Source organism: Herpailurus yagouaroundi, unplaced genomic scaffold (genome assembly GCF_014898765.1).
Source record: "Herpailurus yagouaroundi ecotype Mexico unplaced genomic scaffold, PumYag 221, whole genome shotgun sequence".
Taxonomy (NCBI): Eukaryota; Metazoa; Chordata; class Mammalia; order Carnivora; family Felidae; genus Herpailurus; species Herpailurus yagouaroundi.
In genome coordinates, this window is record NW_024412452.1 from 13,400,342 (window position 1) to 13,417,364 (window position 17,023).

General features: G+C 49.0%; 1 protein-coding gene across 1 annotated transcript; it reads left to right on the top strand.

The window, feature by feature from the left end:
- Positions 1-5,741: 5,741 nt before the first annotated feature.
- Positions 5,742-16,813, top strand: ASPRV1 (aspartic peptidase retroviral like 1). Its single transcript, XM_040458311.1, has 3 exons — positions 5,742-5,861; positions 10,486-10,672; positions 14,944-16,813. The coding sequence occupies exons 1-3, from the start codon at positions 5,742-5,744 to the stop codon at positions 16,215-16,217; spliced, it is 1,581 nt and encodes a 526-aa protein (XP_040314245.1). The 3' UTR covers positions 16,218-16,813.
- Positions 16,814-17,023: the final 210 nt, after the last annotated feature.

A 17,023-nucleotide genomic window follows, 5' to 3' on the forward strand; every position in this document is an offset into this window, starting at 1 on the left:
GTGTGTGTGTGTGTGTGTGTGTGTGTGTGTGTGTGTGTGTGTGTGTGTTTTATGGGAGGTATTCTAGACTTCCTGTCCTCAGACAGTTTCACATAGGTTGATCTGGGTTAGGGCTCTCCATGTATGCTTTGCACAGGGCACAGTGACAAAGAGGAAAGTGGGAATGAAGTATGGGGAAGAGGTAACTTGTGCCCATGTGGGAAGGAGATGTCATGCCATCTTACTGACTGTGACATTCTGAACCTGGAGGGAGAAGGGGGTCTGCATGACTGCCCCTTTCTTAAACCAGAACTATACAGGCTTTGATGGCTTCCTGACTCAGTGTCAATATCAGTCATTCATTCACTCAAATAATTCTGGAGAACATTCAATACATAATGGTCTAAAATCACCTCTGGGCAAAGGCCCTGTATCAGGTTCCAGGAAGGATGTGTTCTATATCCAGGGATAGGTCTTGGTTGGTCTCTGCTCTATGGGAGAGAATCAGTCTCCTTCAGGTCCCATGGCCTTCATGAGGGCTCCCAACTCCACCTCATTGGCTCTGGGGTTGAGTCCTGGCTGGTCCCGCCTTCTGGGGTTGGGATGAGGGTGAAGACTGCTCATCTACACTGCTACATCACCAAGATCAGATTGGAGAGAGGGAGGTACTGTGGGGCTGAGTCTGGCTTTTAAGGACAGCCGCTACTGTAGCTCCTCTGAGAAGCTAGTGGGTGGAGAAGCAGGGGTGGGAGGATCATGGGTTTCCATCCCTCCCTGACTTACACCTGACTTTTTGTCAGAGAAGATGAAAACCAGGCCCACTACCCAAAAGTGAACACAGATTTGGATCTCATGAGAGATCAGAATAGAGTCTCAAAACAGAAATCTGGGGAACTTGGTGCAGGAATGGGGCAGGCCTGAGGTGGCCAGTCCTGGGTCAGAACCTCCCTGGGCTGCAGAGTGGGGAGAAACAGGGCTGGGTGGCACAGAACCTCGGTTGGGTCACATTTCTAACTCCTGCTATTTTGGAGCTATGAGTTGGACAGTTTTTATCTGGCCTGTTTTGACCCTCCATGAGGCAACAGCTGGGACCAGAGGAGAGATGGAGAGCAGCAAGCATGCTGTTCTTCTTTTGGTCCATTTAGCAACTTCCTCTAGTTTCTGAGCAAAAACAGGTATAACCCTTTGTGTCCTGAGATGTGCAGACTCCAACATATATGCCTGTGGTCCTAAGGACATCTGGAAATTCTAATTGAAAACAAGTTCGCTGACCATGGGGAAAAGGTTAGGGGTACATTATATATGCAGCCTTGGCCGGGCTCTTACATTCATCTGACTGTTCATTCAGCAAATAATTTTTGGGCATTTGCTTTGTGTGATGCACAGTGAAGGACAAGGCCCAAATTTTATTTATGAAGACATGGGCCACAGGGAGAAAACCATGACTTGGCTTCTGTCTCTAAGTGAGTGAAACTGGTAGTAAAGTCTCTTGGCAAATTCAAATGTATCTGCTGCAAACAGATCCTTTTCCTCAAGTAACTCTGGGTGCTTTCCAAACTTACCAATTTCCTAAAGAATGGGGGAGGAGGCTGGGAAGCTCTTCAGGGAGAGGAACAGCATGGTCAAAGGCCCTCTGTTAAAGGGAGCAAGGCCCCTTTAAAAACCTAAAGGAAGGGGCTACTGGGTGGTTCAGTCAGTTAAGTGTCAGACTCTTGATCTAGGCTCAGGTCAAGATCTCACAGTTTGTGAGATTGAGCTACACTTCAGGGCTGTGCTCTGACAACATGGAGCCTGCTTGGAATCTCTTTCTCTCTATCTGCCCCTTCCCCGCTCATGCATGTGCACTTTCTCTCTCTCTCTGTCTCTGTCTCTCTCTCTGTCTCTCTCTCTCTCTCTCTCTCTCTCTCACACACACACACACACACACACACACACACACACACAAAATAAATAAACATTAAAAAAAAACTGAGGGAAGGTAGTGTGACAAGAAAGGAAAGGCAAGTTTGCAGGTTGGGCTCTTGATGGGTGAGTGGGATCTCTTTGTGTGCCTCACTCATGATCCCACTTCACCATCCCCCCTGTTCACCTAGAACACCCCTTTCCTTCCTCACATCTCAGTCCAGTCATCTTGGCTTCCAAGGAAAACTGCCACCACAGCTGCTCTGAGAACCCAGTGGCCAATTCTATCACCCAGCGTCTTGATTCTTACCCTGTATCTCTCCCTTATATTTCTCAAATCGATCCTTCTGAAAGGCCTGTAATTCTAGACTGGGAAGACTTCCATTGCTCCCCATTGCCTTTATCACTGTCAGAATCACTATTTATCAAGCTTTCTCCATGTGCCAGTTAAAACTCTTCTAGATCTGGTCTTGCCTTCCTTCATGGTCTTCTCTTGACCCTTGAAGGCTAGCCAAACTGAATCACATATAGTGGCCTGTGTTCTCATGCCTCAGGGCCTTTGCACCATCTTCCTGGAGCACTCTCTCACATTCCTCCCCTAGCTAACTCCTGCCTACAAAGCTCAGATCAAGGGCTACAGCTCCCAGGAGGCTTTGTAAAGGTGTCCCCCTTCTGCTCTTCCCCAGAACCCTCCACAGAGCTCTATCAGGGGGCTGATTGCCTTAGTTGTATTTCTCCTATTAGAGTTTTCCAAGAGCCTGGCTCACTTCTGCATACTTAGTACCTAGTGTAGAATCTGGCGCATAGTTAGTGATAAATAAAAATTAGTAATGAAGGAATGCATTAGTGAACAAATGAGTGAATTCTGCTTGGAGTAGGGGGTGCTCACTAGGGAGATAATATTTGAGGTGAGTCCAAAAGAATGACTTAAGAATTTGTGAAGCAAGAATTTTAATTTCAGGGACAGGGAATGGTATGTGGAGGTTTGGGAGAGTGGTATGCATTAAGGGAACTGCAGCTAGTTCTGCAGCTAGGGCAGAAGTTGAGTATGCAGGATATGCCAGAGGTGGATCTGGAGAGATGGGACAAGGGGCAATGACTGTTGGGCTCTGGGAAGCCTGACTTTGCTGAGTACAGAACAGAGCAGGACATAGTGAGTGCTTTTGATGCCATGAGGAAGATGGACAGGAGCAGGCAGTGCCACGCTGTAGGGGACTGGGAAGAAGGTGATGGGGGTGTGAGCAGAGCAGCAGGCCAAGGGACAAAGATCAGGGGCAGACTCCAGTGGGGCTTAGATGGCCATGACCTGCAGTCAGAGGAGGTTTGAGGGCTGTGGGATGGTGATTCCATGGTTTCTGGCTTGAGTTCCTGTGTGGGTGGTGAAGCCCCTCACCAAAATGGCAGCCTGGAGAGGAGCAGATTTGAGAGCAGGAGAATGAGTTCAGTTTTGCTTATAAGACATGAAAAATGTGACTCTTAAAAACTGAGAACAAACTGAGGGTTGATGGCGGGTGGGAGGGAGGGGAGGGTCGGTGATGGGTATTGAGGAGGGCACCTTGTGGGATGAGCACTGGGTGTTGTATGGAAACCAATTTGACAATAAATTTCATATATTGAAAAAAAAAAGACATGAAAAATGTACATTGGAAGGGACCATCAGGTTTGGAGAGCTTTGTGAGTTCAAGGCAGAGCTGGAGGGATGGGGTCAGATCCAAGTGTGCTTAGATGATCCTAAGAGCTGAAGTTAAATATTCAGGAATTTTGTGAGACAATTGTTAAATTTGGCTATTTTTAAAAAATTAAATTATATAAAATTACAATTAAGTAAATTATATTAAAAACAGAAACTCATCACTTTTAAGGATTTCAGAGTATTTTGTTTATGCTTTTAAGATGATTTACATCTGTTATATCTATGAATATACTATATGATGTTGTGTTACTGTGTTTTTCTTCCTAACTCTGCATTCAGAGGCATCACGTTGGTAGTTTGAAATCAGCCATGGTAGGAATATCGCACCATGGAAATTGATAAACACCAAACATCAGGGCTTGATTTATTGTTTTGTTGACTGTCTAGACTTAAAATTATGGAGAAAATGTTAATATGCACATTGAACTTATATACATATTGTGCCTGTAGCTATTACATTGTGAATGGAACAGAGAAATTGAGCAGATGTTCTTCCAGTATTCAAAAAATATTACCTGATTCAGTAAAGAAGTTGCTTATACCATTGACAAAGGAGTGAAGTTGCAACATGTATCTTCATTGTTTCACTTTCATTGTTTCAACCAGTAAGTTGGCACAAGCAAAAATATCAACCAATATTCATGTTAGAACTATATTCATTTGTCAATTACAATTATAGGTTAGTTATGGACTTAGCAGGTTGGTAAAAATCAATGAAAGTATTCTGTAAGATTCAATTTACTATATGCGATTTACAGTATAGACTACTGTATATTTTACTACTACTTGTAAATTGCTAAACATATTTTATGTCAGTAAAATTTACAATAAACTCATATGTGCCTACATTTTTTCCTCCAGAGGGCCTGTTGTTATATATTTACCAGCACACCACTGGGCAAATTGCCTTAGGCTGAGGAGAGACCAGAGACCAGATTGGACGCTTTGGAAAGATTCCCAGAAGAGGGAGGGACTCATCGATGGAAAGACGCTTCCATCAATGGAGAGAGGAGGGATGGGTAAGTGAGGCTTAGGTACAGGGATTAGGCTGGAGGGGTAGAGAGTTCTGAGAAAGGATGCAGGGGTGAGGAGAATCTGGGGTGGGAGGCAGCTGGGCTTCACTATTTCCTCTGCCAAGTAGGATGCAAGCTGTGTCCTGAGAGTGAGAGGCAGACAAGTGAGGAACGGAGGCGGGGTGAAGGTTTGGCCCAAGTGATCAGTGAAGGACACAGAGAAGGGACCTGGGAGGATGAGGCTGACTCAGGAAGCCAGGGGATGACCATAGTGGCAGAACTGTAACCATGTGGGTTACAAGGTGGGGGAGTGACCTAGATTTTGGCCATAGGCCAAGCCCTGCAGTGAGGATTGCTATTTTATCTCCCAGGACAATCCTGGAGGAAATCAACGCTGGGAGAGGTTAAGTCCTTTATCCAAGGCCCAGAGCCAGTTAGCGGCTGAGTCAGGATGCAAACTGAGGCAGCTAGGCTCTGTTGACAAGGCAGGAGCTTGCACAGTGGCACATCTCTCCTTGGCAAAGCCCCTTAGACTATGCAAATAGGAATCTCTTCAGGACAGAGATCGGCAGGGTAGGTGTGGCCAGCCACTTGGCAAGGGTTTCAGGGCATCAAAAGTACTGGCAAAGCCTCCTCAGCCTGTGGCCCGTCTGGTGTTCGCCAGCCAGCACATTCTTGCCACCACTCCACAGTGTCTACTGAAAGCTAATGATAATGAATTGGCTTGCATTTTGTAAGTTTCTTCGTTACTTTGTTTTCTAATAACTCATTCTTATTGTACTTTTAAAACATAAAGTACATGCAGACTGGGAACTTAGAAAATCAGTCCTTCCCCTTAGAACACTTGAGAAGCACTGTTCTAACCCATCCTTCTAATCACATTGCTCCTCTGCTAGAAACCCTGAGTGATCCCTGCTGGCTGTAGCAGAGGTTTCAGATGGTAGGTGGGGACTGGTTTGTGGAACTTAATTACATGTGTCATTACCAGCATTAAAAAAAAAGAAAAAGAAGTCAAGTGAAATAAAAGATATCAGATTATATTACATGTAGTAAATACATTTTTGTTTCATTTAGTTGTATATTTCATATATTATAATGCATGTTTGTACTAGCGTATGATGGAAAATGTCTTTCTATGATCACGGTAAATAAAAATGTTTGAGTGCCACTGGTCTGCAGATAAAGATGACATTGCCAGGCCTGGTGTTCCAAGTGTAACGGGGAGAGTGATTGCTGAGGAAGAGCAGGTAGTGCTTCCTGGGAAACGAGCAAAGGTGAGCTGGGTTTGGAGGACGTCCAGGTTATGGATGAGCAGAGGGAACAATATTAGCAAAGTGAGAAAGACCATGACTTTCATGCCTAGATTGTGTGTCCAACTCCAAGAGGGCCTGGGTCATGCCACTGGGGACTTGCAGATAGCATAAGAGTTGTAGTACCTGTGATAGGAGCTTAGGGGACAGAGCCCATAAGTCTGCCAGGGAAATCAGGGAGACTTCCCAGAGGTGGCAGTGCCTTAGATGAGGAGAGTTGGGGTTTGCCAGAACAACAGGCATGTGGAAAAAGCCTGGTCAAGTGAGGATCTTATAAAGAGGCACAAGAAAGCCCATCATGTTTGGGGAACCATGAGCCACTTGGTATAGGTGGAGCATGAATTAGGGAGGAGGACTTCATGTGCTGTGTTGTAAGTTGAGATTTTATTTTGGGATGAGGAGCCATGGGGGAATTTTGAGCAGAAGGATGACATGAGTGTTCCTACATCTCAGGACTCTGGCAGCCTGAGGAGAGTAGATTAATGGAGAGGAGACCTGTAGGACCATTACTGCAATAGTTGGCCCTGAAGGAAGGCAGTGGGGGTGCAGGGGGGAGACTCAGGAGGAGCCAGCAGAACTTGGCCACCCGTCCATGATTGGATTGGGCACTGAGAGAAGGGAGCAGGCAAGGGTGACCCCCACTGTGGCTGACTCAGGAAACTTGCTGGGTGATGGTACCTTTTGCCCAGAAAAAGAACACGGGGGGCCGAGAGGGTCCGAGGGACAAGATAACATGTTCACTGTTGAAAGGGGCACCTGACTGGCTCAGTCAGTAGAGTGTGCGACTCTTGATCTCAGGGTCATGAGTTCAAGCCCCATGTTGGGTGTAGAGATTACTAAAAAAAAAGAAAAGAAAAGAAAAGAAAATGGCACCTATAGGTGGGCATGACAATGGACAGCTGGAATAGAGCAGAGAGATTAGGCCAGGGATACAGCCTGGGGAGAGTGCAGAGTGAGGAGAAAGCACTATCAAGGGGGCCTCAGGGAGAAAGGAGCTCATGAGAGACTGGGGGAGTGGTCTTTGAGGCACAAGATCCAGAAATTTGGGTCCCAGGAGCCAATGGGGCAGAAAAGACTTAGGGGGAAAACCAGTCATGCAAATGCTTCAGAAAACCAAATTCCCTGAAGGAGCCATGGGATGTGGCCATTTGGGAGGCCAGTGATGCACCATCAAGGGTGCAGAGGTGGGTGGTGGGGCAGGAGCCAGAGGCTTTGGGAGAGAGTGGGGTAACACAGTGAGGCAGGGAGGAAGCAGGGCTGCACCTTTGTGCAAATCAGAAAGGGGTCCCCTGCCTCCAGGCAGATTAACCCCCTCATCCCAGCATGCAGGCCTGGCCAGAGGATGCGGGCTGGGCTTCAGCCCTGTGTGCCCCACCATCAACATGCCAATGCCCTGAGTGTAGGCCAGCCTTTCCAGAAATAGGAAAGAAGGAAAGAAGGAGTCATTGACCAAGGAGAGTGCTTGGTCATAGACCAAGACCACGTGAGGGGTTTATTTTTTTAGGATGTGAGACACGGGTGCACGTTGACTTGGATGAGAGAGGGGAACCCATGACAAGACAGAGAGACCTGCAATAGGCTGGGTGGGCAGGTGGGCAGACAGGCAGGAAGGGGCATGCCTCTGGTGTGCTAGGGGCAAGGCTGGTGTTGTTGCCATGGGGAAAGGGAAGGGACTGAGGAGGAGCAGGGCTGTGTGCTGAGCCCACAGCCTGGGGCCCAGTGTGCAGGCCACTCCTGCTGGCAAGAGTCAGCTGAGAATCTCTGCAGCTGAGCAGGGATCCTGAGACACTCACAGCTGAGACTGCCAGTCCCGGGGGACCAGTGGTTCCGGTGCCCTGGACCGGTGACATCTAGAATGCAGGCTCTGGGCCGAGAACTGGGCAGACCAGGCTGGAGAGGGTCTTAGCACAGAGCTTTAGTTTACTTAATTTACCTTTTACTGTGGAAAATTTCCAAACACGCCCAAAAGTTGTGGGAAACTCAAACGAACCCTCTTATCATTAGACTTCAGTGTTATAATGGTTGTCAGTATTATTGTATGACCCCCCCCGTAAGTACTTTTTTAAAAACTTTAAAAAAATTGTTTAATAGATTTTTTAGAGAAGTTTTAGGTTCACAGCAAAATTGAGCAGAAGTTACAGAGAGATTTCCCATATATCCCTGGTTGAAAACTTTATTTGGAAATAATTTTAAGCTTACAGAAATTGCAAAGACAAGTTTCTTTATTTTTAAATAATGTTTTTCTTATTAGAGAATATATTCTCAGAATGTATATAGAGGAAAATTAAGATCATTCATGACCCTACCACCCCAAAGTAAGTACTATCACTCTTCTGGTGTATTTCCTTCTGGTCTTTTTTTTCTGTGATTTTATGTACATATATTTTTAAAAGATAACTGTTTTTTTTTTACACTTATTTATTTTTGAGAGAGAGAGTGTGTGTGAATTGGTGAGGGGCAGAGGGAGAGGGAGACACAGAATCTGAAACAGACTCCCTGCTCCGAGCTGTCAGCACAGAGCCCAATGTGGGGCTCGAACTCACAAGCCACGAAATCATGACCTCAGCTGAAGTCAGATGCCTAACTGACTGAGCCACCCAGGTGCCCCTTATGTACATATTTCTAATTGGACTTCTTTTACCCAGAAAATAACCCCATTCCTCAAAACCTTCCTGATTGGTGTGTCCATATGAACTGGCTCAGTCCCAGGACCCTCACCCCCGAAGCCCTCCACAGAGACTGCAGAGAGCAACAACTGATCCAAGTTTGTGGTTTGTGGGTGCCCTCATTCCTTGGTTTCAGTGCTAATTCAGGTTTCCTCTTAACATTCCTCTCATTTTTGTTTTTCTTGGGTAATATTGGTTGATTTCTGTGGGATGAGTTGTCCAGTGCTCCTTGAACCACCATCTTGCCTGCCTCCCACACTCATCTCTGGATTTGGGACATCTGTGTCTGAGCCTCTCTCCCCAACTCACTTGAGCACTCTCTGAGGGTAGGGCTCCGCTGATTCATCTCAACATAAGGCACGGCTGGCCTCAAGAAATATGTATGGAACTGAATCAGCCCATTTATTTGGCATTGCCCAGTCCCATCTATGCTGCAGACTCTTGCCTTTTATTAATTTACACCCACCAGCATGGTGTCTAGAATACAATAGGTGGCCAATAAATGTATGTTACTGCCGCTACCAATAACCTGGGGATTTCTATACATGTTAGGGCTCTGCCGTTTTTCCCTCCTTCCCTTTCCTGCCTCCCCCTACTTCTTCCAGATGGTGAAGAAAAGATACCATTTCAACATGCCAGAGGGAAGGTGCCCCCTGTTTGTCCCCCTGTCTTCTGTAAGTTGGGAGCAGATCTAAGTTGGCAGTGGACTCACAAGAAGCAGTTCCTTGCTCTGAGGCTTTGCATTGTTCACAATACCAATTATCATTAGCAGTAATTAAAACTATTTCAGGATCAGTTCAAAGCTGTCTTTGAGGTATTTTAAGTTGGACCAAAGTCCTCTATGTATCTAGCTCTAAACCAAGTTTCCTGGTGTCATTAGAAGCCCAATTGTATTTGGAGAATACCCAATCTGTATATTTTGATTGCCCGAACATTTCATAAATTTCAGGGGCGATTGTCACAAGTGGGCCAATGCCCCCAGAGCTGTTTAGACTGTCTTACAAGTCCTACTCTCTCGCTCAATTAAGTGAAGGGGACCATGGAGATGGGAGAAGAGGTAGGGGTCTGCAGAGGGTCTTTCCTTAGAGCCAGGCCCTCTGGCCAGGTGGAACGCCTAGGCCCAGAGTGAGGGTGGCAGAAATCAGAACAGGAAGAGATGAGGGCTTGGTTTAGGGTGGGGACATCAGGACTTGGGAAGAAGGTGGGAACCCAACTGGGAGGGCCAGGCTGTGAGGAGGGGAGCAGGGAGGCCTTGAGAACATCTTAAGTGATACTCATATTTGATTGAAAGATAAAAACAGGGAAAGAACCGCTTTTGGCACGTTGGACTTCTAGGGAGTTAGCCAGCAATTTGTTCTAACTCTTGGTTGGCCTGGCCCCAACCCTGGGCCTGGAGGACTGGCAGTAGCATTGGGGCCTGAGATGGCTGTTCCCTAAACACCTCCACAACTCTTCGGGACCCTCCACGATTGGCACCAGACATCTTGCTGCCTGTTGACAGAGTGGGTTCAACTGGTGGGCTAAGCTGGGTGACTTCCTCTTAGAGGGCTTCTGAACTGGATGGCAAAGGAGGGTGGAGGGCAATTCAGATCAATCTGGAACAGTGGAGAACTGGGGAAGGGGCCTACAGGCAGAAGTACCGTTTAGTCAGGGCAGTGGGACCAAGAAGGGGGACCAGTCAAGGAAAAACTATCTTTCCTAAGTACTTTTGGCCATGACTGGTGTGAGTGCTGGGTAGTTTCTGCTCCAAACAGTGGTGTTTGTAGTCTGAGGGTTTGTGGTTTGGAAATAGGAACCTGCTGGTGTCTTGGGTTTCCCCATATGCCCTGCTTTGGTCAGAGCCCACCAGACCCTCTTGGTCTCTGATCTGAATCCCTAATTAGATTTTTGTGCAGAATTCACATCTTTGCCCTTCTTTTCAGCTTGAAGACCTGTTGCCATGCCCCACTGAAGCAAAGTGCCAGCAGCAGCTGTGGCCCCTGCTCCTAGGAGCTGTGCCACCCACCCTACACATGCACACACCCACACCAACCCCAGGGCCCAGGCCTCAGCCTAGGCTGGGGGGGTTGTGCAGGAGTGGGGCAGGCAGTCGGGGCCCAGCTCATGGTGGTGAGTACCCAGCGAGAGGAAGAAGGGAGGACATCATGTCCTTGGCCTCACACAGTCAGGGGGAGGCAGAGGGCAGGATGACCCACTTTCAGAGTGGCATGGCTGTGACTGGGACTGCTTCACATGGTCAGTCTGCATATACATGTCAGTCTTAAACTCTTCAAAAGGGGCTGTTAAACATCTGTATCCTGTTTTCATTAGCTTGTAAGCCATGGTGATGGGGACCTGTCTAGTTCTCTGAGCTAACAAGTGTGCCCAGAGGCTAATAAACAGCAGATGCCTCTAATAAATATGATTTTAATACTCAGTGTAAATGTGTGTGCAAATACATCTGTGAAATGAAAGGTGGGAGCTGAATTCTATATGCAAGTTGCACAATTTCTTAGCTGTTTTGAAATAAGAACTGTAGTGTGACTGTGTATGGATGGTATAGGTTTTGGACTACAGAATGTGTGTACAGGGTGCAGGGAGTGTTTTTTTGTGGATAGCCTATATATGTGTGGTGTGAGGTAAGGGGTATGTGTGTGTATGTATATGTTTGTGTCGTGTGTGTGTGTGTGTGTGAGTGTGTGTGTATGTAAAAGAAGTCTCCGTCAGATCAGTTGGAGAAAAAACCAGCTACATAGTTTACAAGATCTGGTGCAGAATGAAAGCATAGGGCCCCTTGTTCAAAATTACTGGGAATTTCAAGACAGCTGCAGCAGCACGTCAAACCGAGCTTGGCCTTTCTGAGCGCGGAGCCCCATGTGACTTTGTAGGTTGAACACCCACGATCCTTGGCTAGAGAGTGTGCACCTCCTTTCTCCCCTCAGCCTTCCTTTACTACCTTGGTAAGCCCTTGAATCCCTTTGCTCTTTCCCCATCTAGTTCCTGGGGTGATTTGGGGAGTGTATGGTGCTAGCCAGAGGCAGCCCAGAGAGGAGCTATAGCAGGTGGCCTGCGCATCTCCTGATCCTCCTTACATTTCAGTCTGGACCTCATCACGGGTACCATCAGGTGTCTCTCTGCTTCTCGCTAAAAATAGTCTCCTGGGGATGTGCACGCCCCCTCCAAGACCCCCCACTGCCCACCAACGGCTTCAGTTCCTGGGAGCCCTGATGGGCCCTCTACTGATCTTGTGCCACATAGCACAACTACCTGTGGGGAAGAGATGGCAAAGGGGATCAGCTTCTGCTGGGGCAGCACTGGGGCAGCAGAGCTCACAGCCCCGAATTCTCAGTGAGGGGGTGTGGAGGGTGGGGACTCCTTAAGTCCTTCCTGTTTATTGCCCTGATTTACCTCCTCTCCAGTTAAGTATGGTGTGCCTGCTTCAGAGCACACTCAGGAGATGCTAATGGATAATAAAGAGGGTGTTCCCGCCCCAATACCTATACTTGTCAATAATTAGCGATGATTTCCTAGGTTCTGGGAGGAGGCAATGGCACCTGGCCTGCCCCAGCTGGTTTAACTCATCATTGTAGCATTAGTATAGCAATTCCAAGGTCCTTGAGTGGGGTATTCCACTCATACCTGGGGATATTCCAGGTATGGTTTCTCCCAAGGGTTAAGGGAATTTGAGAAGTTACTTCACCATGTTCCTGATCCTAGCCAGAGACCGGTCCCTAAACTCAAGCCCTTCCAGCTCCCCTAGTAACCATGAGACTCCTGTGGTCTTCTGTCCTGGGGATTCCAGATGGGACTGTGTGAACAGAATGCCTGGAGGGCCTCCCTGAGGAAGGCCAATGGCCTTAAGCCAAAGGACCCAGGAGTGTAAAGGTTGTTTGGGCAAGTGTACAGGGCAAGGTAGGCAAGAAAGGGGATTCCCGCCCAAGAGATTGAGCAGGAGTAGAGATTTCGATAAAGTTGTTAATCACTGGCCATGGGGTTTGACCTGCCCCAGAGAGAGGGAGTGACAAAGGCCCCCATGCAGGGGTGTGATGACCAGCTGGCTTTCCAGGAAAAAAAAAAAAAAAAAAAAAAGCCCTTGTTAAGAATCTTCCAATGTCTGTGGTGTAAATACTCCCACTAAGTCCAATTTCAAGCTGCCACTGGTTTAACAACTGACTTACAGAATTCTTGAATATTTAACAGCCAGCTCTCACTTCCCATTAGCTCACTGTCCCCACCAGAGGCCGTCAACAACACAAGCCCCCAGGACCCATCCGCATGCCTCTCTGAGCCCAGACTCCCACTTCCCTGGCTGTATTGCAAAATGTTATGCACGCACTGGACAGTGCATGAGCCCAGGCTTGAGACAGGCCATTTAGCCCTTCATGCTCCTTGTGCTTCAGTCCTGGGGGAAGGCTGGCTGGTCAGCCTTGCGGCTTACCATGATGCTGCTGAGGTGATGGATGTGAAATGACTTTGCCAAAGTGAACAGCAAACCTAGTCAAGTGAAGTGCCACAGCCCAAGGCCCAGGGACTACCTATTTCTAATCTGGAGCAGTGGGGAAGTCTGACTCCATGCCAACCACAATGGTTTGACAAGCCCTAGTTTGGGGCATCTAGCAGTTTGCCATCTGACAAGCCACCCTGCCTCTCCCCTCCCGCAGTCACATGCAGCTGCCTCACACACACTCCCACTTCCAGGAGACCAGGTGTGCAGGGTGATGAACACCAGGTAGCCAGGAAGCCACTAGGTCAGTTCCCTGAACCACAGAACAACACAACACCCATCCCAGGGGTTGGGAATCTATCCACAAAAGTCCACTTGTAGAAGGGGCTTCCTGGTATTGTGGCCAGGCCATTTCTCTGGGTGCAGGTTTTTCATTGTGCAATCTTCTCAGAGACCCACCTGTACTTGACTCCTTCCCAGTGACTCCATCTCTCCCTCCTCTGGGCTTCTGGAATGGTACAAGGGCCCCACCTTACTTAGCCAGGCAGCTGTGATGAGAGGTGTTGACCCAGCTGCCTCTCTGCTAGCTCACTGTGTCAGGTGGAAGGGGCTGAGAGAGCAGCAGGGCCATATCTTTCTGTATGGCCAGGGACCCTGGGACTGTCCAGAGGCAGGACTGGGGCCAGGGTCCTCTGGGAGTCAGCCAGACACTGGGTGATGAATGGTACAGGGAGCCGATGAGAAACAGGCTCTGGGCCAGGAAAAACAGCCCAGAGCTACAGGTGTTCTGCTTTTCCTGCTCCTTTCCTGTCTTAATCCCTCCTGTTTGGTGACAGCACTCAGCCAGGCCTGGAGACCAGCAGGGAACACCTGCTGACCTGAGAGTAAATTTCTATGGGGGATGGAGATGGTCATATGTGTCTGGTTTCTGTGAACGTCACACTCCACGTCATTGCAGGAGACAGAGTTACGAATGACCCAGCACACCGCACGGCAACACATGCTTGGCCGGGAGTGGGCACACATGTGAGAGGCAGAGTAGAAGACTCCATGGAGGGCTCATTTGACCCCTTGACCATTTGAATGGGGTCATGAAAGTGGGTCCTCCCCCCCACTTCCATAGCCCCAGTCTCTCTGCACAGACTGGCCCCAACCCTAGGACTCACAGATCTGCCTTCTGGGAATCCCTGGGGTGGCCCAAGGCAGCCTGCCCTCCTCAGCAAGAGATCACACAGCCAACTTCCTCCATCCAAAGCCTTCCAGAACCTCACCACTGGCTTTGCCAACATGGTGGACATTTCCCCTTCTCAGAACATAAGGGAGTGAGATTCTCTGGCTGCTCTTTCCATGAATGAGCAGGTGAGGGGGGAGAAGGAGGGCTGTAGCACTTGGGGAAGGGGCTCTCTTAGAAAGTTCCTGGAAGGTGAGAGGGAACAGGAGGGGAGGAGACAATACTAGTGGCATAGAGGATGGGGTCTGCCCAGAACTGGAGCCCATCTGGATCCCGGTGTACCCTCCCAGAAGTTCAGGGTTGGCACCAACCCACTTTAGGGCCTTAACAAGGTTGCTCTGGCTGAGGTCTGGTCCCCCACAAAGTGCTGACTCTGGATCGGATGTGATGAATGAGGGAAAATGACTGTAGCAGTTGAGTTCATGGCAAATGCTTGTGTGTGTGTCCCCTCATTTAAAAAACAATCTCTGTGCATTGTTGATTCTGGGACTGTCCTCTCTCTGCCTCTCTGGAGAATTTTATGGGATTCCAAGCTTGGTTTAGAATGTAGGAAAAACACCTACCCACCCCGTGCTGTGCACAAAGTAGGAGCCTAGTGAATGCATGTGCCTTTTCTTTAGCCATTCAAAGTGGTCACTTGGGGTTGAGGGAAAAGGGGCTTCCTCAGCCTAGAAGCTGATGGGCCTTTGGTCGCTGCCTCCCCTCCTTCTTCCCTCTCCAGCTGAGGACAGATACCTGGATGTCATAACATACTCCGTGTCCTCATCTGTATATTCTGGGACACAGGCTGGGGAGGGTACCTGAGTAGGTCCCCTCTGACTGAGGATGGACTTTCTTGCACCGTGGGCTGCCCTGTACCAGTCCCAGGATGGATGCAGAAGGGTGAGGCACTGATCCTGCTCGTTGGGCAGGATGCTGGCAGGAGGGCGGGGATGAGCAAGGGCGGGGCTTCCAGAACAAAGGAGAATGGGGAGCCCTGGGGGCCCAGGCTAGGCATCAAAAAGCCTCTGCAGAGTGAGCAGGCTATTGCAGCTGCCTGCCTCTGTGTCCAGCAGTCAGTCAGCCAGCTTGCGCCGGTCCCTTCTGCCTGCCCCAGACGGGCACCAAACAACACTCTGCTTAGAGAGGCCTTGTTCTCCAGCGTGATTGCGCCGACACTGCTCTGTGGTTTTCTCTACTTGGTGTGGGTTGCTGCTGCAGTTCCAGAGGAGGGCAGAGGGATGGCTGAGAGTGGAGCCAGGAGCCGGGAGGGCCGTCAGGAGCATGCCTTCATCCCGGAGCCCTTTGATGGAGCCAACGTAGCCCCACACCTCTGGCTGCACCGCTTCGAGGCCATCAATGACCTCAACCATTGGGACCATGTCACCAAACTAAGGTTCCTGAAAGAGTCCCTCAGGGGAGATGCCCTGGAGGTCTACAGTGGACTCAGCCCCAAGGACCAGGAAGACTATGGGGCTGTGAAAGAGACCCTCCTGAAGGCCTTCGGGGGGCCCGAGGCCACCCACAGCCACCTGCCTAAGGAGATCGTCTTTGCCAACAGCATGGGTAAGGGCTACTACCTCAAGGGGAAAATTGGCAAAGTGCCCGTGAGGTTCCTGGTGGACTCGGGGGCCCAGGTCTCTGTGGTCCACCCCAACTTGTGGGAGGAGGTCACAGATGGTGACTTGGACACTCTGCGGCCCTTTGAGAATGTGGTAAAAGTGGCCAATGGGGCTGAAATGAAGATCCTGGGCATTTGGGATACAGTGGTGTCCCTGGGCAAGCTGAAGCTGAAGGCAGAGTTCCTAGTGGCCAATGCAAGTGCCGAAGAAGCCATCATTGGTACCGATGTGCTCCAGGACCACAATGCCGTCCTGGACTTCGAGCATCGCACGTGCACCCTGAAGGGGAAGAAGTTCCGGCTCCTGCCTGTTGGAGGGTCCCTGGAAGATGAGTTCGACCTGGAGCTCATAGAGGAGGAGCCCTCCTCAGGGGAGGGGGGACAGCAGCTCTCCTACTGAGAAGCCCCCTTTTCTTTACCCCCCAAACATTGGTTGGAAGACCCACCACAATGGAGGGGAAGGGCAGATATCCTCACTGGGGTCACTGGGTTTTGCCAGCCCTCTGGGTTTTGCCTCCTCCTCTTTCTGCAGGGGCCTTAAACTGCCGCTGGTGGGGGAGGCTTCTATCTGAAAAGGCACAGGTGAGGGAGAACAGGCTGGCCATCTCAGTGGGAGGGAGAGTCCTCGTGGTGGTCAAGCGGTTATTGCTGCCAAAGATTTAAGGCTGGAAGAAGGTTCCAAGAAGGCTAGAAGTGATTGTCTTGGAGAGAGAACTGGGGCACCCCGTCAGATCGATCCCCTGAGTTATGGCTCAGTCATCTTGAGGTGCATGCAGTTTATTTCAGCTGGGCTGGGTCCTGGCTGCAAGATCCTCACAGGCAAGACCCAGCGCTTGCGGATGAGGGTCACAGCTACTCTGGGATTCTTTCCTGTTGGGTCTTCCCACCTACCTGTATGATGTAGTTTCCTTCTGTCATTGCTTTGAAACCCATCGAGCCTTATGCCAATAATTCATTACTTCAAAAACCAATAAAAATTGACTCATGGAAAAACCACATAATGTGTTGACTGGGGATGAATGGAATGGATGTGAGAGGCTGGGTACAACAGGGAGAAAATGTCAAAGAGAAGGAAGATCTAGTCAGTGAGTGACTAGCCTGGAGATGTAAGAGAATATATACACAGTGACTGTATATATGTTTTGGATTTTCTAAGATAGCCTCAGTTTCAAAAATTTTTACTTATTTCTTCCATAATTCCTCTAA